Raw genomic sequence first — 23,274 nt, 5'->3', positions numbered from 1 at the left:
TCTGTCACTACACATGGAGGTGTCTTGTGGCTTCCCTGGTAGCCCTGAATTGCCGTTGGTGAATCATCTGCTGGTTTAGCTGCCGATGAACACATGGGAGAAATAATGCAGTTTTGCATTAGGATAAAGGTGCAGACTGCTGTTGGAAGTGTGTTTTCATCACCAAAACAGTCTGAGTAGATGTTTTCATTATATCCTGTTGCTTCCTTCCTGCCCAGAGTCATAGTCTTACTCTGCTGGACCTGTCTTGTTCCAGCCATTCCACCTGCCAGGTGGCCACAATCTGGATGACAGCACCAAAGTGGAAGCAAAACCCCAAGAGCAATTTGAGTTTACAGAATTTTGAAATTTGATCCTTGCCTGTTTGTCTGCTGTTGGATTTGGTGCATCTGTGTGATGGCTGGGATATCTCAGTAAGCAGTTATGAAAATTGTGCCTTTTGCATGCAAAATTATGTTAGATATCTTGTCCAGCTTAGACTGAATTTTGTCTCCTCTGAAACTTGATTTGATGTACTGACCAAGAAACCTTGGTTCATTACAAGCATTTGTTTAGGTTCGTCAGTAGTGCCTATTAACTCTCATTCTCTTTCTAAACTAACTGCTTCCCAGATTTTGTATTTTCTGCTATACTCCTAGGAAACCTGAAATTCTAAAAGGCTGTCACTCAGTTGTAAAGAATGTGAAAAAAATTCCTCTCATCTATTAAGCTCCTTGACTTACAAAGCAATGCCTGAGAATTTAAAGACTGATATAAAACCCAGCAGATTATAGGATGAAAAGCATGACCTTGTTTGAATTTTGCATGGATAAAAGAGAATGTGCTTAAATTGAATTAGGGCAGCTTGGCATCATACTCCCACAGAAATACTGCTGTCTTAGGAAAGCAGTTGGAAAGTGTAAAGCAAGGATACAAGGAAACCGTACCAATATAGGATAGATGTCATTTGCTGATAAAAATCCTTTCTGTTTAGGTGTGTTTGCTGTCAGGGACAGCTCTGCATGTGTTTGACATGATTGCATTATCCAAATTAGGATGGAGATATAAATGCTGTTAGTAGAACACTGTGAGCATGAACTTGACCTCTGTCTTCCCTTCCAGCTTTCTCGGAAAGATGTAATATTGACACATAGTCCCACGTGCCAAGAATTGTAAAATCTAACAATTTGATCAGGATTTTACATACCAGTTATAGTTAAGCATTGGTGTTTTTTTTTTCTTTTTAGCTATGTGTTTATATTTAAGAAAATGAATTCTATTTTTATTAGAATAGGATTTATTTTGTAATATTTAAAACATTGCAATACTGTATTTCAAAGTCTCTGTAAATCACAATCAGAACCTTCACTGGGAACAGCCATATTATTTTGGCATCATTGTATGGAATTGCCATTATGGACTGTGGTTGTGGTAACTGTAGATGATGAGGGTGACAAGCTCTATGACCAAATTTCTGTTTAGGGTAACAACATTAAGATGGAGTCTAATGCACAAAGTTCTGTAGACCTTCAGAAGTGAACAAAGTCCTTTTAGTTGTTGTAAAAGGGTGGGTGGGGTTTTGAAGAGAGGATTTTGTTTTGTTATGGGGTTTTTTGATAAATCAGTTTCTATTGTTTTTCAAAGATTTCTGTTGGAACAAGTGTTTTATTTTCCAGTGGGAACTTTACAGCTTTACAATATGTGATAGTTTAAAAAAATGAAATTAAATGGGTTCATTTTAAGGTATTGTCAGTAGTCAGTTTTGGCTAATTTTCATCCCAGATGACAAAATTCTCATCTGTCCATATACCATCCTCAGAAAAAGCACAGGTTGTTCAGAATTATAACAGTTCATTTTTTGCAATGGTCAAACATGCAAGTCCAATGACACATCATAGGAATTTCTGAAAGGTGATTCTAGCATTGTCCCTGTTGAACATTTGTAACTTAATGTTTGCGTTTAGATTTTCAAAACTCTCTGACTGCATGGTGGATTTATGCATTCCGTCTTTATATGCAAAATAACAAATTAATATGATTTTTGAAATTTTATCAGAAACTAGGTTTGATAGAAATGCATATTTGTAAACCATTTTAAGAGAAGACATTTAGCAGTAAAACAATCAAATAAGCTGAATATTACAATTTTGTACCTGTATTTGTTAAATAGTTGCATTATTCATTCGTGTCTTCGGGGTAAAAGACGTGGGTGCTCAGTTAGATGTGCTGTTATTTTATAAGGGGGCTTATAAAATACTCTGGTTTCTGAACTGCAGGGCTGCCCAAGAGTACAGCATCTTATTTTCTGAAGAGCACTTCATCTGTGCTGTAATTAAAGATGAGGATGTTTCTTCTTCTGGCTGGGGATTTTTTGCTTAAACAATACAATTACTATTTTTGAACTTTAAAATCACAAGGATATTAATTAGTGTTTACACTTATGTATTGAATTGCCTAAACTTAAACCTTACATTTAAAAAGAAGGAATAAGTTCATTGTGAGTGCATGGCCATCTTGTCTTGAATGAGATACTCAAACACTTGTATGGATTTCTTTTCAGGGAAAGGTAAACTGTACATGTTTGGCAGTAACGACTGGGGCCAGTTAGGACTAGGATCAAAGAACACTGTCAGCAAACCAACGTGTGTTAAAGGTTCGTGTGATTTCTCTTCTCTTCTCTTCTCTTCTCTTCTCTTCTCTTCTCTTCTCTTCTCTTCTCTTCTCTTCTCTTCTCTTCTTTTCTTCTTCTTTTTCTTTTTCTTTTGGGACCCTTGTGAAAAGGTACTTCATAGGATGTAATTCCAAAATAACTGATTCTTTATTCATCACATATGCACATTACTGTGCAAGATCATGAAGGCAGCTCAAGGGATCCATTATTGATTTTCCATTACTTCAAATTCTGAGTCCTTTTGCATCTGAGGATTACTTCAGATACATAGAATCCTGTCATTTTTGAGGGCACTGACTTTATGTAGTATTTGCCTATTTTGACAAACCACATCTTCATTTTTTACTGCAGACAATAATCAGATGCTTGGTCTCTGCATTGTCTATGTGTTAGAAACCAGAGTTCCAATAGCATTCTGTAACCTCTGTGTCTCTACTTTCGTAGCAACTTTGTAAATGAAAAAAAACTATCAGAAACTTTTCACAAGTGCGACTACATTTTTAACAAGCATAAGAAATGCCCAAGAGGGCATAAACATTAATACATTTTTATGAGGCAGTAAAATAAATTCCTATGTGTTGGAAAATATGTTTTCATTGCACTGTGATCTTCTTGATCTTTCCTAGCTGTTTTTATCTTGTCAAACAAAGCTAAGTCAATACTTTTTCCTATCCCTTTACTTATGTCAAGTCAGATCTATCCCATTAACACATTTCTTTTCACTATTAAATGTTTATCTTCACTCTTTCTGCCAGCAGATCGATGTTATCTTATTGTTAAAAATAAATTATCCTGCTTGTTCAAACTCTGTTCTTCCTGATTTAGTTTATTCTACTGTTCTTTATTTGCTCCTGCCTCCATCTCTCTTCAGATTGAGAATGCAGCTACTCTCAGGTACACATCTTCTGTCAACCATGTGAGAGATTGATTCTTACCTTGGCTTAAATAGATTTGGTTTCAAGTTTTGGGTTTGCTGTTGAATTGCAATGGAGAATAAAAGATGAAGAGAAGATGACAACAATTCAAACCAGACCTGATGTCCATTGAAAAAAGTCATAAGAGGGGTGTCTTTTTTCCCTTGGCAGTAGACAGCAGGAGGAATTCCTGGACCTTTTCTCACTAGCCTTTGGTCAAGTCATGGATTTGGGAATGGGGTTGCAAAGACATTTTTCAGTTTCTGCTTGGAGCCAAATGCTCGTGCCTGCATGTTTTCTGAGAAAATATTTTCTGGGACTTGGCTAGGGATTAACGAAATTGGCTATGAAAAATCACCAACATTGTAAATATAGCATGCCTCACAACATACAATTGGTTAGCCTAAGTGGGAGGAAGTTTAGGGAGCACAGGCTTCTAAAGAACTGATTAAGTTGAAGAGTGTTGGGATATAAACATTGTAGGAAGAAGCCACCATTGGAAATGTTACGGTTCCAGCCTGATGGTACTGGTAGGTGTTGGATAGAAGAGGCAGGAACCTGAATTTGGACAAATTAAGTTTGTGTCTGTGTGACAGACCAGTGGGGCAGTTCATGCTATAAATTGATCATTTGTTTGGTGAGTTGGTAGAAGGGACCTTAATCTGGATGTTAAAGAGCTGATGAAAGTTGATCTGGAAGGGCTGAAAAAGGGTTTGTGAAAGGGATGATTACTGTTGGCTTTGTTATAGACTAGTGCAGTGGAAAAGCAATTAAAGATTTATTATGTAAAAATAATCCTTGTTCAGAGCATTGTATAGGGTACATGGACTGAGAGAAGATAATTTGTTGACAATGAACAGTAACTGGAGCAAGGATGGAAAAGTCAGGGAGGTATTTTTCCTCTCCATTTCTGAAATGGAGTGCACTTGTAATAGGAGAAGAGGAACCACTGTATTCACTTTCCCACCAAAATAACTCCTGACTCCCCTCACATACAATCCAAGTCTTTCAAAGTGGCCAGACTGCAGAGCAGCGCATGCCATGGCGCTCTCATTGGTGGTAACTCAGCTGAAATTGAGACAGGATGACACATGTGAAAAATGTAGACACTGGTCCAGGTAGGGCTGCCCTTGGCAATTGAGGTCAGTGAACAGGGAATGATGAGAACAGAGCAGCAAAGAGATGTGAGCACAATATGAAGAGTGGTAGGGATGGTAAGACAAAGGAATAGTATGGTTTTCAAAGATTTACAGTAGTGGGAAAAGTCTTAGGAGGGAACGAAGTATAGTACTGCTATTGAAAACTGAAGACAGCTTAAATTATTAATTCTCCCCTGCAACTTAATATATTCTTTGAGGCGTATCCTGTAAATGGTAAATTCCAGGGACTGTGGCATTGGAATGAAGTAACCATCATCAGGTTAACTTGAGTGGCTTAGGTTTTTAAGGTCTGACCTATTTTCTTATCTTGGGGGAATACTGATTTGATAAGTCATGTGCAATGATTCAGATGGGCAACGAATCTCATAATAATTGTCGGTAAAAATGTGAAAAGAAGAAATCAGAGCTCCCTCTAGAGCGTAAAACATTTTGGTGTTGAACCAGCTATCAGCTTGTTTATATGTTTCCCTTCTCTTTGGTTTTAATTCATAGCTTTAAAACCAGAAAAACCAAAACTTGCTGTTTGTGGAAGAAACCACACTTTAGTTTACACAGGTATGTAACCTCTATTTCATACATATTCAAGATATGGTTCTTCCTTTTGCTTTCGTGCAAAATTACATTAGGAACCCCAGAAGCATTAAGGAAGGAAAAATAAATGAAAATGGGACTGCTAAAACTTAGGAGTTTGACATCCGGTCTTAGAATTTAGAAATTTTTAGAATTATTTGATTTATTCTGAGCCAATGCATTTATAAACTAATGTTAGATAGTAGTTTCCTAGTAATAGACATATGGAGAAATTTCTTCTTGGCATTTGAGATGTGGTTAACAATTATGAACATTTCCTTTAAGCCTTGTAAATATATATTGGGGTTTTTTGTATGCATCTGTACTCACATGTAACTTTGATAAATAATCCTTATTAGTGTGAAGTTATATATTTGAATAAATATAGTAGAACTGAATGTTTTCAACTCTTCAAATTTTGTGGCATTTTTGGTTATACAACATAATCTGCTATTTCAATGATAAGTTGCTTTATTAAGCTGTAAACAAATAAATTGTAAATTTAAGCTTAAAAATAAATTTGTAGAGACACAGTGTACAAAGAATTTATGAAGATTCTTGTCATGCTTCTATAGTTTATGTAATGGAATAGTCATGTTTGTGGTTGCAGTCCTTTAGCTTTCAGTAATGTTGTAAAGAGGATTGTTTGATTATTAGGAGGTTTATATATGTGGAGACCCTGAACATGGTAAATAAGATTGTTAGAATAAAATAGATCATATTAATAACAATCGAGTACAAGATGCACAGGGTAAATATTAGTCACCTTTGGTGTACACACTGGCTGGATAGTTTGTGGCCATTTATAAATTATATGTCAGTTTATTCATCACGCTTCTGTCTGGGTTTGTGTTAATAATAGGCTGCATCTGTTTCTTCATAGATGAGCACTCTAGATGTGAAACATACTAAAATTAAAAATATAAATCCTAAAGTTCCCTAAAGTTGAAGGCATCTGTCATCAGCATTAAATTCAAGATGCTAGAAAAAAACCCTGGTTAATTAAATCGGAAGTTATTTAAATATTAAAATAAGTAAAATATTTCTAATAAAAAGCTAAGTAGAAATATATTTCATTCACAGTACTCAAAGCTATCAAGTTATTAATTTCTTTAATTTACATACTAATACAGCTTTGGTTTTTCTCGTGTGTGACATCATGCATCCTTTTCCTCCTGCTTTATCTTGAAATATCCATTATTTGTGGAAGGAGCTGCTCCTGGCTGCCAGGGCTACTGGTAGTCATTTTCTCAGAGCTCTTGCAGAACTTCCAATCACATTTATTTTTACATCAGTCTCCAGAATAGTGGGAAATACAGTCTAAACACATCTAAGGCATTTAGGAAGCTCTGCTCCAAGTTTGTGCAGGAAAACCTTGCTAGCTATAACAGAAACTGCTAATTTCAGCTGGATGATGTTTCAGGGCAATAGATCCTAACGTTTTTGTGATGTGTTTTCCATTGAAAATCAAAATACTTGGCCTGGTTTCTTCTTTCTGTGTATTACTTGTGCTTTTCTGTATGCAGAAAAAGGAAATGTCTATGCTGCTGGAGGTAACAGTGAAGGCCAGTTGGGATTAGGTGACACAGAGGAAAGGACCACGTTTCATTTAGTTGGTTTTTTTACCAACCAGCACAAGATCAAGCAACTATCAGCTGGATCATACACTTCAGCAGCAGTAACTGGTGAGAACAACTGCAAATAAAATGTATTTATGTGTGTCCAACCTGGTTCCAGGAAGACATTTAATCCAGAATTCTGTCTGCATGTGTAGGTGCATTTTCTATCCTCATTTGGTAGCCACAATCGTTTTTTGGCAGCCAATTGCCTGTTTTAACAGTCTGGTAAGGGGTGTGTGTCTCATTGACTTCTTAGAATTTTTGTGTAAATTTAGGAGAAATACTTACAGAGGAGGAACAGTATGAATACTCCCAAAATAGAAAAAAAAAAAAAAAAAAATCTTCAATTTATTTCCAGGGAAAGCAGCTACAAAACATGAATCCTATGAAAACGAAGCATCTCTAATTCCACTTATTACTGCAACTATTGAGCTCCATTGGTGCAGGCTGCACAGTTGTGTCATTCCTTACAAATTCTGGGAGGGGCTGAGCCTCTCACCTAATTTTCAGGTGACAAAATTATACCAATTATATGTCACAACATGCTGAAATCCACATAGTTACAATACTCCCAGTCACTGGATGAGTGATCCTTTATTACCCTATAATGCAATTTTTCAAGACTTGCTGTAATGGAGTTTTTTTTTCTGTACCTGTTCAGGGTAGGTTATTGAGGCTCTAATTTCAGAACTTGAGAGAGATGCTAGCCTGCTTGTTTGGTTTTGGGGTTTTTTTAAATGCCAATTGCTGACATTCTCCTGAGATTTTTAGAGTTTTAGGACAATTTTGAATTGTTTTAGCTCTTAACACCACCTCAGTAACACTGTCGGTGGTACTTTTTTATTCACAGCTTATTTCCCACCAATAAGAAATGCACATAGAGAAGTTCTTAACTCTTCTAGAAGAATCTAGAGACTTTCCATGTTGTTCACTGCCTTTTTTGTTGTGGGTGGGTTTTTTTTTGTATATGTGTGTTTGTTTGTTTGTTTGTTTTTACTGTTTCCATTGGTCTTTGTTTCAATAGAAGCTGGTCTTAATAAACCTGAAACATCTACAGTCAGTTTAAGGAAACAAAATGAAGCTGGTCAATATAACCACCTGTGAGGAGAACTGAAAGATAAGGCATGAATAAGTGGGGTGCCTACCAAAGTCAGAACAGAAAATAAATTTGGAAAAATGAGAAAGGGGTGACTTGCACCTAAAAATGAGAAGATGCCTTAAATTCACTGTAATATTTTCATACTGACCTCTGGCAACTGAATTGTCTCACTCAGCCTTCCTCTTCTGAAGGAATGTTTTTTGCATAGTACTTTTTCTGTTGGCATTTATGGCCTAATATTGGTTGATGTGTAAGTGTTCCGTGTCACTTTTGAAAAGCTTAAGGAAAATCCTCTTATTTGCAACTCCTTTTTTGCATTGTGCTAAATTATCATTTTATATCCTTGAGATCATGACATTCAGTAGTGTCATATACAGAGTTTCTGAAATACTCATCAATAAATAGATTAACTTGTTATTAATTTTGGTTTAAAATCTATTAACTATCTGTGTCTTCATTTTAGAGGATGGGCAGCTCTTTGTGTGGGGTGATAATTCAGAAGGTCAGATTGGCCTGGCCAGTGAAGCCTCTGTCAGTGTCCCCTGTAAAGTGGATATTGGAAAACCTGTTTCCTTTGTATCCTGTGGATATTATCATTCTGCCTTGATTACAGGTAAGAGAATGGGAATAGAGGTTAGTGGAGACAGTCGTTTTCAAATAGTTCTTTGAAACTTGATACCCTATAGTTGTTAAAAACTGCCGTGTGATAGAAAGCCTCCTGGTTTTGCATCACAGGGAGAAAAACCTGCAGTTAAACTTGCAGTATTAGAAAGAATGAAATATCTCATCAGTTTGTTTTCATAAAGGTTATTGCATGTATTGTGGATTAAAATAATGGCTTCAAAAATCCAATTTTTTGGATGTTATTTTTTATTTGATGACCAAAGAATAAACTTCCTCTTCTCTAGAAACATCAATATTGAACTGAGTTGCTATGTTATGAGGAAAAAAAAAATAATCTTGTTAGAAGTAAAAGATTATTGTCCAAGTTTGTTGTTCGGTCTTAAAATTAAAGTTTTGAGGTAAATTAAACTGGCAGTACATGATATGAGGAGAAGCAATGCTACAGTGAGCTGTTGTATGATCTCCAAATCAAACCACCTCCCTATTGCTTTCCACCTCTCTCTTCCAACTCTCAATTGGTTTCCAAAGGGAAGATTCTACTCATCTTTTAATAATGCCAGTATGGATGAATTATCAGCCAGTATTGATGGCATTATGTATGAGCAGCTATGAATTCCTCTCAGCCATATAGATTTACATTATTAAACTTTACTGTTTGGTCCCCTTAGAGTAATTAAAGATTTCCAAGGATCGATAGTTTTGATTGTAAAGCCTTTAATGGGCACCTAGGAGCTATTCCACCAGATACCTTTCCCAGATTACCTGATAAATGTTACTTTTCCACGTACAATATCTACGTTGCTCTCTGACAACATGCTGTTAACAGAATGAGAGCTTGCTACAGTGGGCAAATATTAATTAGGTGTTATGCTGGTAGCTGAAAAGCTTCATTCCCTACTCCTCATCTAACAATCTGGGTGCAATTATTGATAAATCTCAAAAACATGCTGCTGGAACTAGGACACAAGGTAGGACAAAGAAACCATAAACCAAACATACCTGGCACAAACCTCCAAGTACTTTTGCAGAATCGATTTTCCATTGCCCTACTGTGAGTGTGTATCCACACAGGGTTTAAAATTAACTTTATGCATTTATTCTGAGTATACCATAGTCACAGAATATGTTTCTTATCAGTTATTAGAATACTGTAGAATTACCACCTTTTGATTAGACATCAATCAATACACTATCTTTATTGGTGTAATATACTTGCAGGATTTAAGACTCGGTAAAGTCTGCTGTCAGACTGAACTGGTGAGCATGGCACCATATGGCTCCCTTTCTTAGTATGTTTATGTTGTGCACTGGCTGAAAAACCTGTTGGGAGCGCAGTCTGGGTTAAAACTAAAAGGTGGCTCTTGAAGGCGCTAGAAAACATAGTGTGGACACAGAGTGCCCTCTCCAGGGCAGGATGTTCATTAATAAGAGAGTATTGAATAAAAAAGTGGTGAAGTATGGATTCCAGCTTTTTCTTTTCTTTTCTTTTCTTTTCTTTTCTTTTCTTTTCTTTTCTTTTCTTTTCTTTTCTTTTCTTTTCTTTTCTTTTCTTTTCTTTTCTTTTCTTTTCTTTTCTTTTCTTTTCTTTTCTTTTCAAGTGAAGTTCTTATTTCTTTGACATTGCTGGATTTTAGAAGAATTTTTAAAATAGGCTTTTATCTTTAAGGTGTTTAGCTGCTATAAAGCCAAGAGCAATGCCTCTTATATTTCCAAAAAGATGATGTCACCCTTATTCCTACTGCTTTTTGGAAGGCCTTCATTGCAGACAATAATTTAACTGCTGAACATGTGTCACCTCTATTCTGCCATGTACAGGTGGAGTCCACTGATGCCAAAGTGATTGTAGAATAGAAGAACGGTATAATTCCTGAATATTTTAAATAAAAAACCCCACATCTGAAATGTAGACTAGACACATGCACCGGCAATGACTAACTCAATTCCATATGCAAATGAGGAACTAGTCTGATTATTCAGTTCATATTTGAAAGATGATTGTTTGCTCCCTTTCCCTCTCCTTCGCATTCATCAACTACTACTGAGAAGTAGTTCTTAGTCTGTAGCTTCCAGCTCTCTTTAGGGTTTTTTTCCCAGTGTGTTTCCTTTCCTCCCTTTTTGCAGGCTTTGGACATTGCATCCCAGTGCTAGGGTCTCAAGAAAATCAACAGAGAAATAAACAGCTGGGAAAGTGTAGCAACAAATCTGAGCACTTACACAGATCTTTACTTGACTTTCCTTTGAGCACACACTCAGGAGGGGACAATTTTTCAGGGAGCATTAAGCTTGGCAAGCAAGTACAGCTCATTTGTCCTCTGCAGGAGATGGGCTGATGGATCTCACCCCTGCTCCGGGTTCTACAGCAGAACTAGATCTGTGGAGACAGAAAGGAATTGAATATATTAGACCCCTTCTAGTGATTCCTTTGCCTGAGTTGTAACTGTAATCAAGGTCAAGATGCATGCTTATTGAGAGGATAAATTTTATATAGAGCTTTACAGATTCCTTGAATTCTCTTTTTTTAATGCATTTTGTCATTATTTTTAAGGACTGGTTTAAGAATCATTCGTCCCACAAACACTTCCATGCTCTGAATTTCATTGTTTGGGACAGTTTTAAACAATTTGGTCTTAATGAATATTTACTTTTCTTCTTCATTTATTCAGAAAATCTCAGAGTTATCCAATTCTTTTGTCCACTCATTTTCCCCTCATTTGCCACCAGCCAGGTCTCTTACCTACTCTCAAATACACATTTTCCTTTGACATTTTCCATTCACTTGTCCATTTTTTTAATATGCTCTTGTGATTTTTAAGTTTAGTGATACAGAAAATGTGCCACATTAGGGAAAGTTCAACATGTGACAGTATGGCTCATATGAGAGGAGAAAATTAAATAACCAGGTTTTGTTGTGAACAGTATCTTAAAATTCAGGTGTACTGCACACAGTACACCATGTCCTCAGCATGCAAAAGTACTGCACACATACTGCACTCAAAATTTATCTGGGTTTGACTGGGTTCTGTTAATGCTTGATTGCTATTTTTCAATTTTTAGACCACTATTTGCCTAAAAGGGATGTGTAATGTATTCAAAAATTGCTTTGGTAAATGCTTTTATCTTTGTTAGCTGGATTATTAAGTGGAAAAAATGTAATAAACTTGATTAGTTTGGGAGGCTTGGCCATTTGAATCTCTAATCCTCTTAATTAGATAGTGATTGGATTAATTTTTTCAGTGCAATAGTGTTTAAAAAGAACTGCTGGTCTCTTCAAAGAGAACTGCATAAGTAGTTATCTCCCAAGTGCTTTTGCAGTTTTTTAAACTTGTTTCTAGAAATATATGGCTGACCTAAGAGTATTGAAAAAATAGTCACCTTCCAAAAAATACAGAATCCTTTTTGTTGCCTTTTTTTTTTTTTTTTTTTTTTTTTTTTTTGGGGGGGGGGGGGGGGTGGTTTTGTTTGTTGGGTTTTTTTGGGGGGGGGTGGGGCAGGTGTTTCTTTCCTTCATTAATAAAATGTCTTTTTGTCAACAGAATGTTTTGGTTACAGAAAAAACTCACATTGCAGTTGATTTTTATCTTTTTAATTGGTCTACTGTTTTAGAACAGAAAATTGATGCTTTGCAAACAACAGCAAAGTCTCTGCCTGTTCAGGGTATTTCTGCACATAGATATAAGAACAAAATCAGAATTAAAACAGGAAATCAATCTAAACAGAGAAGCCGAAACATGGTCCATAGGTTTGAAATTAAATGAAATACACTCTTTTGCAGCTGAGGCCATTTGCTCGTTCATAAGAAGCACAGACAGATTGAAATGACTGCAAAAAAACCTCTTAGAAAAGAGGTGTAGGAGAATGTAAGCAAGCTTTGAGAAGATGAGGCTGAGGGGGATCTCATCCCTGTGTGTCAGTGTCTGCAGGGAGGGCTCAGGGGATGGACCAGGCTCTGCTCCCTGGGGCCCAGCAATGGCACAGGAGGAACGGGCAGGAGCTGGTGGCCAGGAAGTTCCACCTGAACTTGGGGAAGAATTTGTTTCCTGTGCAGAGACTGAGCACTGGAACTGATTGTCCAGAAAGGGTGTGGAGTCTCCCTCACTGGAGATATTCCAGAAATGTCTGGACACAATCCTGTGCCATGTGCTCAGGGATGACCCTGCTTGAGCAGGTTGATTTTCCATCAATATTCTATGCAAAATTGTTTTCTGTTTCAGTTCAGATTCTTACAAGCAAATTCAGTTCACTTAAATACTGATTACTGATTACAGAGGGAATTCCACCTCTCAGAAGCAGGATATATATGGTTTTATTTATCCAGTGGCTACATTCCTTGCAGGCTAAATATTGTGATTCTGAATTTGGAGGGGACTAAAATCTGGCACCTTCGTGTCCCATCGAAACAGAGTACTTTTTACAGCTGTTTGGGCATGATACAAATATATTCAGCTATCCTGTAATGTTCACACACTTTTCTGTCTTTATAATTTGTGTCTGCAGCAGTCTTGACAACCCATCCTTGCTCCTGAGTGTGTGCTGGAAACCATGCTCTGTTCTGTATTTTCACAGGAGATGGTGAGCTCTATACTTTTGGAGAAGCTGTGAATGGGAAATTGGGGTTATTCCCTGAACAGCTGAAGAACAATAGAGTCCCACAGCCTGTACTGGGAATTATGGAAAAGGTTAATAAGGTTGCTTGTGGTGGAGAACACACCGTGGTGCTGACAGGTATGCAATTTAACTGGCTTTTCTTAAGCCCTGTAATTTAAACCCCATTAACTCGAAAGAATTTACATCCCACTGAAATGCTGAATGCTGATCCTAACTGGAAGACCCTTGTACACAGAGGAGGTAGAAATCCATATATTACCTAGCTAAGGCAGGCCTGTGCTGCACTGCCCTTGTCCTTTGGCTACAGGATGGACATGGCCAGGTGATTTTAACAAAGGGGCTTCCAAGCAGCTCCTGGTTGACACCATTTACCTGGCCTTGCTTTTATCTGAAACTTCAGCAGCAAGTTCTCAGCAAGTGAATGTCCTTTTTATTTAGTATAAAATACTGGATTTATCAGTATAAATGATGTATAGAGTTGTTTTGGATGTAAGAAAATCCTGTAAGAGCTCAAACTGAGGTAACCTTCCATGGATAGGATCTGTACAGCATACTGACAGGAGTCCTCTTCAATTCCATACAACTTGGGATTCCCAGCCTCTGAAGGGACAGAAGGTTATTGATCCTGTCTTCTTTTCCTTTATAGTGTTAGCACCAATAAATAGCATTTTAAGAGAACTTAACACAGGCTGAGTGCCTTTCTTACTGGAATTGCAATAAGCCAACATCACCTGGTGCAACACAGATAATTGATGTTTCTTTCTTCTAAGGAGCTTGAAATTGTTGCAGTGAGAGGGAAATTCTAGAGGAAAGCTTCCATTCTGTAGTAAATTTAAATGCTCTTGAATATTTAGGAAGGTATGTAGGAAGTCACTTTTCAAGTAGCTTCACTATCTGTTGCATGCCTGAATAGATTAAATATCTCTTACTGTGATACAGAATTTGCTTGTGCCTTGGAACAGAATCTTTAGCATAAATATGAAACTAGTACAGACATATACATTTGAAATATTGTGCAGATTGTGAAAAACAGCAAATACAACTGTTACATATTAATTCACAGGGCCACATATCTAGTACTTGGCAAATGTTACTGAACTGCCAGTGGTGACTTAGCTTTTCCAGGACATACGTGCAAAGCACTGACAGCCATTTCTTTCCACAAATTCTATCCTGACCTAGAGTGGTGTAGAAGCAGGAAAGGTAAATTTGACTTTGCCTGAAGATAGTTCAAAATATATCAGCTTTAGCTTGTAAAGAAGATGATATGTGTAAAACTGTATGGCCTCTAAATTTTTTTCTGCCAAAATGAAAAAGCTGTAAAACCAAGTTGGATGTATAGATATCAGTCCTTCAGTGTGTATTCTGAAGGTTCTCTGCAGTTGTCTCTTGACAATCTTGTGATGTACTTCAAAGTTATGTAGCCAAACTTTCTAAAATAGAAACTGAAAACTTATCTGAGGGAGATTGTGAGTAATATGTGGTGTTGTACTGCAAGCCATTGGAAAGAGTAAAGGTGGAAGTGAAAGGCTGGGAAGGATTATATGTAGTGAGTCAAGCTGCAAGATTCTGGGTAGGTTAAAATTCCTTTGGGAAAAATATGGAGAGGAAATAGCAGTAGCCAATCCAGGAAATAATGTAAACATTTGGCTACATTTCAGTGCCTTTGTCTCCCTTCTTCCACCAATATATGGTCTTACCCTGGCATTATTCTGTCACAAAAGAAATTTCTTTATGTGAAATCAGATAATCATTATTAGTGAAAAAAATACCATAAATTTGGGATCAACAAATGCATAAATCATAGCATTATTTTATGAGTTATAAAGTGAAGTTTTGTAGAAAGAATTTTATTGTCATTATTGATTATTTTTTTAACCATAAATCTGAATTCAACCAATAGATATTTTGACTTGATGGCATTTCATGTGATAAGAAATCATAATAACCAGTGACTGTTACAGGAATTTAGAAGAACGATACTTACCTGGATGCCACCATCATTATAGTGAAATCTGTACAAGAGCTAGAACAAAGAGGGAAATATAAATGCCATAGAAAAAAATGCAGTGAAGAAAATACTGTAATAATTTTGTGTGTGTGTATGTATGTAAGATTTGCTTGCTTTTGGAAATAAATTCTTAGTAGAAGGTAAATTAAGAAATTTAGTGCCGGCTGAGCTGGCAGCTGATGATCGAAGTATTGAGTGCCCAATGACCTAGTTGAGTCACAAAAAGAGGAAAACCACATCCCCCCAAAAATATGCATTTCCTAAAGATTAATAGCTGTGATAAGAGTGAAAAATCAGATAGATTTTTTTTAGTGTGATTCAGCTGTTATTAAATAGGTGACAAATGTGAACTTCTAAGACACTTTGAGTGAAACAGTAGAGGTTAGTGCCAATACTGTCTCTAATGAAAGATACTTAGAAGTGTTTCTCTTAACATAGAGAAAACTTTCTGACTCAAAGCAAATTTGAGGAAAAAGTTGTGAGAAGAGGTAGATATGGATATTAAAAAATTCAAGTGACTGTGACTTAATGTACTACAAACATTATTGGCTTTGAACCAGAAACTTCACTTGAAATTGGTCCTAAATTGTGTCTTGAGGTGAAATGGTGTGACCAGAAACTGAGAATTCTGATGAGATATCTTTAAAGAGGGGCAGAAACATTGACATTTCCTCTTTTAAGCTCATTTTCATAAATTAAGAAAGTAATACAATTTTGAAGAAATTCTGAATTTCATGTGTCATCCTCCATGAAAATGGGTGCTGCTTGCCCTTACTAACACAATATATACTGGTGAGGTTTTCATCCTTTCAGGCCCTTTCCAGATTTTAAGGATTTTAATCTTAGGAAACAAGAACTGAGTGTGTGACTATTGAATATTCCCCTTCTTCATCTATTTCATTTAACATAGTGAAATAGGGTTTCAAGAGAAAATGTCATATGGAAAAACTGTTTCACATCTCGGCTCATTTCTTGACATAATTTCTACTTAGAGTTTATCAAATTAGAAGCATGCATAATTCAGTTATCTTACAGAATACAAGGCAAGTTTCTTCCTGACTCTCATGTGTAATTAGTCTATTCCAAAGCACTTCATTTGATTTCTTTTTTATGACTGTTATCTATCCTATTGGCAATTTTGTATGGTAAGATCCACTGTTATATGGGTTATTAAATCAAGGTATTGTTTGGAATCACTACAAAAAGTATAAAAGGTAAAAAGTATATACTAAAACAATTCTTTGGGATTCTTTGCTCTGAAATTCCAAAATGAGAAACTAAATTATTTTTCCCAGAGAACAAGAATTAAATTGCTGAGAGCAATAATTTAGAAAAAAACCCAATTTCTTAAAGATTGGTTTTAGAAATGTTGAATGTGGTATTGGAAACGGTATTCTTTACAAGTTTTATTGTTTCCTCTGCCTTTAATATTTGCAATAGTTCTAGATTACAAACAGAATTGCATTTAAAAATTCAATTGTGCAAAATCTTGATAGCATAAAGCTATTCATTTCATGGCAGTCAGTCAGCCAGTCCAAGCAGATCCTGTTCATCCCAGATTCATTCTCTCAGAGACTGAAAAAAATGCACCAACTACCCCCAGTGCTTGCAGATCCTTCCTGCTGCAAATTAAAGCTGTTGGTATCATCAATTTCAAATGAAATATGGGAGAGCAGCAATACCAATTTGAGTGGGTTTTTTTCAATAAGGTGTTTTAAAAAGTAGAAAGATAACAAATGTGAATCTAGAAACTGGAGAAGAAGAAACAGATTATTTGGAGTGGCCTTAATATCTTGCAGTTTTTTTCAGATGAGGACAGATCCTCTGGGAATATTTTTTTTTAATAGAAGGATATATTCCTTCCTTTCATTCTCTGAAAGGAAGGAAAGCAAAGATAACTCTTCAAAGGAAAAAGTGAAGCAGACCTTTGAGAATAGAATGTTTGACAAAAGAACATTAGTGCATTAGTATGTAAAATGTTGGATTTTTCATCTTCTGTCTCAAGGTCTTTCAAAAAGAAAAGAAAGCCAAGGTACCCTTTCGAAAGAGGACAAAAAGGATGTAAAAGCTCTGCCTTTTCCTGACAGAGCTCACAATTCAGACCATATAGGATTATTAGATTTTTCAAACCATTTTTAAATCTGTGTACTATTTATACTAAAATCCCCAAATCCAGTTACTAACTCTGAATACTGAACATTGTGTTGACAGTTGATTTTTTACAGTAACATTTTTCAGCCTAAGCTGTTTAAAAATAAAGCTATTGTGAGAGTGAATAGTTCATTGGCATAATAGCTATAGTAGTAGTAGTAGTAATAATAATAATAATAATAATAATGTTCAAGGGAAATGAATTTATGTGGACAGGCCACCAAGATGGTTAGAGGGATGCAGCACCTTCCCTGTGAGGAAAGGCTGACAGAACTGGGGTTGTTCTGCCTGCAAAAGAGAAGGTTCTGGCCTGATCTGATGGCAATCTTCCAGCACCTGTAGGGCGCCTACAAGAAATAATGGGGAGGGACTATTTACAAGAGTCTGGACTGACAGGACAAGGGGGGATGGCTTCAAACTGACAGAGAGTAGGTTTAGATTGGATATTACGAAGAAATTCTTTACTGTGAGAGTGGTGAGGCAATGGCACAGGTTGCCCAGAGAAGTTGTGGAGGTCCCATCCCTGGAAGGGTTCAACGCCAGGCTGGATGGGGCTCTGAGCAACCTGGCATAGTGAAAAGTATCCCTGTCGTAGCAAGAGGTTGGAACTAGGGGATCTTTAAGGTCTCTTCCAACCCAAACCATTCCATGTTTCTATGATACAAACTTACCTGTCTGCTTCCTTTTTAGTTCTGTGGACATTTTAACTTCATCTGTAGCCTTAGATACATAGCAAGGAATGCATGATTCTGAAAAACATTCTTTGAGCTCACACAGTTCTGTCTGCAAGTGGCATGTTTTAAAAACTAATGTGAAAGCTATATAGCTTTTTGCCTAGGACTATTTTATTGATAGTGCAAATCAGAAATTACAAAAGATGCCTGCAAAGATGGAAGATAACCCAGTTAAAGGGAAATATCCCTGTTCTTCCAAAAAGGGAAATAGGAAGTGAAGAAGCAGCTCTTCCAGCACTCAGGTGCTGGAGGTCACTTGGAACAGCAGAGGCATTTCTGTGCAAGCTCTGAAACCATTTCTCTTCGTCCTTCAAGGGCCATCTCATGGGCTGCTGCTGTGTTCAGGATGATGAAATTCACCTCTGTCATTTTATCAATAAGTGTGTGAGATTGCTTTTCCATACACTTCTCTTTCATGCATTTGTAAAGACAGATTGGAGGAAATACCTTATTTCTACTAAAGGGGGTAGTTAGTGAGGTTTGACCTCACCTCTGCACCAGAATGGGTGGTGAATCATTTAAGAAAGGTGCAAGGTTTTTTTTCTTCCTGTACCCAGATAATTCACTAAGAAGCAAATTTAGGAGGAGCAACATTTAGGTGCCCCTGGTTTATAAGGGCAGCAGAAGAAATTATTCATCATATAAAGGCACTCTAACTTGGCTTGGGATTGGCCTTTTTCCTCATTTTTATTAGAAACACAGAAAAGAAAAAATTCCTTGCACTTTTAAAGTTATCATTTGAGAATGTTAACATCCCTCTCAACACAAATGCAGATGACACTGCATGTTTCATGCTAGGATCAAAGGAAAAAACCCTCGTAGTTCACTCAAAGTAATTATGTTAATCAGATTAAGCCATGTGGTTAAATTATCAGCAAGTTTCCAAAGAATTATTAAAACAAATGCAGTACTTATAAGCAGAATTTTTTGATTCAGCCATTCTGAGACAGCAGTTTACTAAAATAAAGATTAGACTTTTGTTTGCTTAGAGAAAGCTCCTGTCTTTCAGTTGTACTTTCTTGATTCTTTGGCAGGAAGTCTAAATACGACAAGAAAATTCTTACTATTTCTTTTACTTTTTAAGGCTCCCGAGAAGGTTTTACTTTCTTGCCCTAAAATGTCCAGCAGAGGGAGCTTTACCATTACATTTAGTAAAACACCCAGGTTTACTCAATATTTTTCATCTACAATTTAAAAATAACATGAGACCATTGGGCTTTCTTTTTTTTTTTTTTTTTTTTTTTAATGGTGTGAGTTCATGACATATTAGTATGGAACAATTTATAAGGAACAGAAAGGAAAACGCTTTCCTAGAAAGAACATTTCCATATGTAGTATTATTATTTCATTACAGTTCCTTTGAAATTGGAAAGTTCTTTTAACTTAATATGGAATATTTTTTGTTAATTCATAATCTTTCCCTTTTTTTCATAATAATTTTTCAAGTGCTTTAATAGAATTTCTCTCACTTTTCCTTTGTTGCCTCCATGCAAAAAAAAAAAAGGGGGCAGAAAACTAAATTCTAGGAAAAGTTCTTTTTTCCAAAAAAACCTCTCTGTTCAAGCATGATCTCATCAAGGTTTCCAAGCTTCACAATCTTCCCCTGTTGTGATGGAGTGCCAGGGATGGACACAGCAAGAATCTTTATTGCTTTGGAGAAGCTCTTATTCTTTTTCCTGGCACAGACAGTCCATTAAACAGACAAAATATAAATGTGGAAAGATGATTATTCTGTCACAAGATAACACAATTATAGTGTTCTCTGTATTTATTGCAGGGCTGATTTGGTAGCTGAACAGAATACTGAAACCTCTTCTGTTACTGTTCCAGTTTCTTCTTACATACAAATTATGAGGTCTTGTCTATTAAATTTAAGGTCATAAAATGTTTATGGAGCTAATGAGAAATTTGGATGAGGCTATTGTGAAAATGCATATATATGTATAATCATTGTGGTCTTGAATTGATTGCAGTATGTAAATTCCCACACATTTGTTTAACACATTGCTCTGCGTACACAGGATCAGTGGTTTATTTACATTTATGTTAGAAAATATATCGTACATTGAACCATTTAAAATTCTTTTCTGTGTATACTTTAGTGCTTCAATTCCTGTTCTTTTTATTTTGTTGTGTATTAATAATTGATAAATGTAACTGATTAGTTGGAACATTTTTTAATTGACTAAACATTTTTTTTAAAATTATGTTTATGTCAGTGGCCTTCCATTTGTCTAATAGAACTTAGGTTATTATATAAATAAATACATAAATAAATATATGTATCAGCATGTTTGTTGTTAACTTTGCCTGTATAATTTCAGAGACAGATGTTTATACTTTTGGACTTGGACAATATGGGCAGCTGGGACATGGAACTTTTGTGTTTGAAAGTTCAGTACCGAAGCCAGTGAAACGCTTGAAGAGGCATAAAATACGTAACATTGCATGTGGGGAAAATCACACTGCTGTGATAGCAGGTATGGGAGTGCAAAATTCTGGAACCACTTCTAGCAACTCTTTATTGTACTGTAAAAGCTTTCCTTGTACAATGAGAGGTAGCAGACATATCCATTACTGGTTCTACAGGTGAAATGAGCCAGTGAGAAAGGTGAATTTAATAGCAATTTCTGACTCACAGCCATGCCAAGCATAACTCGGTATCTCCTGATCACCTCCTTATCATGCCTTGCTAACACACATTCTTATCTAAACAAGCCTTTGTTTTTCTGTACAGTTTAAATCTTATTGTTTTGTTGGGGTGGGGTTTTTTCATGAATTGTCTAGACCAACACATCAGACAGTACTTTGTCTGAAAAAATGCATATTTTAAAATAATATTCATCTTTGAAGATCTAAAAGTAACTGTTCAGGTTTTGCTTTTGGAAGGGTAATATTCCTTACTTTCATGGCCTGTTACTTTGCTTGTAATGGTTCTGTCCTGGTTTTGTATTGAATCTTTGTTTTAACGTCCTTTTTATTCCCACGTGCAGAGAATGGCCTCATGTTTACTTTCGGAGATGGACGACATGGCAAGTTAGGATTTGGAGAAGAGAGCTTTACAAATCTGTTTGATCCCACTCTGTGTTACAATTTCTTGAAGTTCACAGTCCTTTTGGTAAAATGTTTCTTCATTCTTTTCAGACACCAAGATATTTATCTTTTTATGAAGCACATTATTAATGAGGGCTGAAATTATTTCATTCTATGACATATAAATAGTGGACAACACAAACTGAAGGAAAGAGGAAATTATTTATCCTCAGCACAGTGTTCATTTAGTTTAGAATGTCTTTGACTTGGGTTACACATAGAGATTGCTCTTTAGGGTTTTTATTCAGTACTCTTGTGCCATGGTGTTTTGGTCTTTAGAGCGGTGGTAGCTTATGAATGGAATTATTTATTGCTCTTGGATGGTTGGAAGTATTGGGAAATATATATCTTTCTGTGAACACCAGAGTGTCATCTTCTCAATTTTGGCAATTTTTGTACAGTAGGATACCTTTAAATCTTAGGAAAATTCGAGGTGTTAGGTTTTTTAATCCAAACTGGACAAGAAACCAGGAATAGTCTTTTCTTCTGAGAATTGTGTAAGGAAAGTTTTCCTTACACGGCTTCTTGAGCTGTGGAAGAAACAAATGTCACAGAATCGTCAGCATCAAAGATGCTAACATGACTCAGGATTGAAAATAATTTGGGACAAAAGTCTATTGATCATTTCTGTTTGTTTACTGGAATTACAGGTGAAGGAAGGTTTATTGGAAGCAGAGTGTTTTAAATCTTTTAAAAAGTGAAACCTCTGATCTTTATGTAATAATATTGTGTCTACTGGAGGGTGTCAAGTTTGGTTTATATTTTGCTGATTTTGTGATAGAACATTTAGGTTTGAGTCACTGAAACTATCAGTATTGCTCTCATTTGACTTGTATCAAAATAACTAGCTAAAATCTCTTGAAAATCAGTGGCGATATCTTCGCCATCTTCTATATCAAAATTTTGTTAGACCTGTTTTTTTTTCTGTTTAATAAAAATATACTGTATTTCACTAACTAGAAGTGAACATAGATCACTAGTCATTAATGAATATAATTAAGTACTTTTACCTTGCTGGTGTAATTAGAAACTAAATTGGAAGCCATTTGAGATATCTTACTTTTCTTACATTTTCTCTTATCATCTAAGCCCCTAGAGATAATTGTGACAAAAGTGCGTCCTTGCTACTTTCAAATGAAGTAATCAGACCCTTTTTTGAGCTGTAGGTTGCTTGTGGGGGTTGTCACATGCTGGTTTTTGCTGCTCCGAGACCTCAAGGATCTGAAGTAATCTTGGAAGATTTATATGAGCCTTGTTTGACTGCTACTATCTCTAAAATGAGCGGGGACTTTGTGCTAGCAAACACTTTGCAATTATCAGCAGCACGAATACGACGTCGAGAGAGGGTAAGTTCAGAGATATCTAGAGTTGTCACACTTCTTTCAGAAAACAAAATCACTTTTAAAACAAAAATCACAGCATACGCCAAGCAGTTAAATATATCTTCTTAAATGGTTTAATTTTAATGTATAATACGAAAAATATATATTTACCCTGGTCTCAAAAATTGATGCTGGACAAAAAAAATAGGTATTGGTCAGATTTTGCTTATTTTTTTCTGTCAAAAAGATTCAAGTTGAGTTTGTAATTTCTTGTTCTAAAATGTAGGACCTGTTCCTTTGCATTTATTAAACTACCTTAGAAATATTAAAAAAAAAAAAATAGTAAGAACATGACTCTTTTGCTGTTCCCTTTGTGTTCTTGAATATATTAAACAATTTCATAATTTATAAAATATCGAAGGAGAACATTAGGTGTAGCTACTTATAACATTACTTTCTGCTCTTTTATCTCCACTACATGTTCCATATGATTTCCTTAAACAACACAATGAATTGGATCATTTCACTTACCTGTCTGAGAACTAACTCTACCAAAACCTGAATTTATGCTGTAAAAATTTATTGATGTTATGGATTAAATACCTTGATGTTATTTGAGATATTAGTTTTTCATTTTTAATAGTAAAAAAAATGCTCTTTTTGTCCATTGTTTATATTTTAGGATTGCTTGAAATCATTGCATAGAGATGATCTTAAAAATC

The 23,274-nt window shown here is 35.9% G+C and overlaps 1 protein-coding gene across 1 annotated transcript in view; it reads left to right on the top strand.

Moving 5' to 3' along the window:
• RPGR (retinitis pigmentosa GTPase regulator) overlaps positions 1–23,274 on the top strand; it is a 37,409-nt gene that overhangs the window by 6,753 nt on the left and 7,382 nt on the right. The window contains exons 3-10 of the mRNA XM_058419332.1: positions 2,540–2,632; positions 5,217–5,279; positions 6,821–6,979; positions 8,476–8,625; positions 13,200–13,358; positions 20,462–20,617; positions 21,131–21,255; positions 22,397–22,576. Coding sequence (XP_058275315.1) covers positions 2,540–2,632; positions 5,217–5,279; positions 6,821–6,979; positions 8,476–8,625; positions 13,200–13,358; positions 20,462–20,617; positions 21,131–21,255; positions 22,397–22,576 — 1,085 coding nt within the window. The remainder of the gene's footprint in view (positions 1–2,539; positions 2,633–5,216; positions 5,280–6,820; positions 6,980–8,475; positions 8,626–13,199; positions 13,359–20,461; positions 20,618–21,130; positions 21,256–22,396; positions 22,577–23,274) is intronic.

This window comes from Hirundo rustica, chromosome 2, assembly GCF_015227805.2.
Source record: "Hirundo rustica isolate bHirRus1 chromosome 2, bHirRus1.pri.v3, whole genome shotgun sequence".
Classification (NCBI taxonomy): domain Eukaryota; kingdom Metazoa; phylum Chordata; class Aves; order Passeriformes; family Hirundinidae; genus Hirundo; species Hirundo rustica.
The sequence above is the reverse complement of the archived record's forward strand: the minus strand, read 5'-3'. Positions and strand labels throughout refer to the sequence as shown.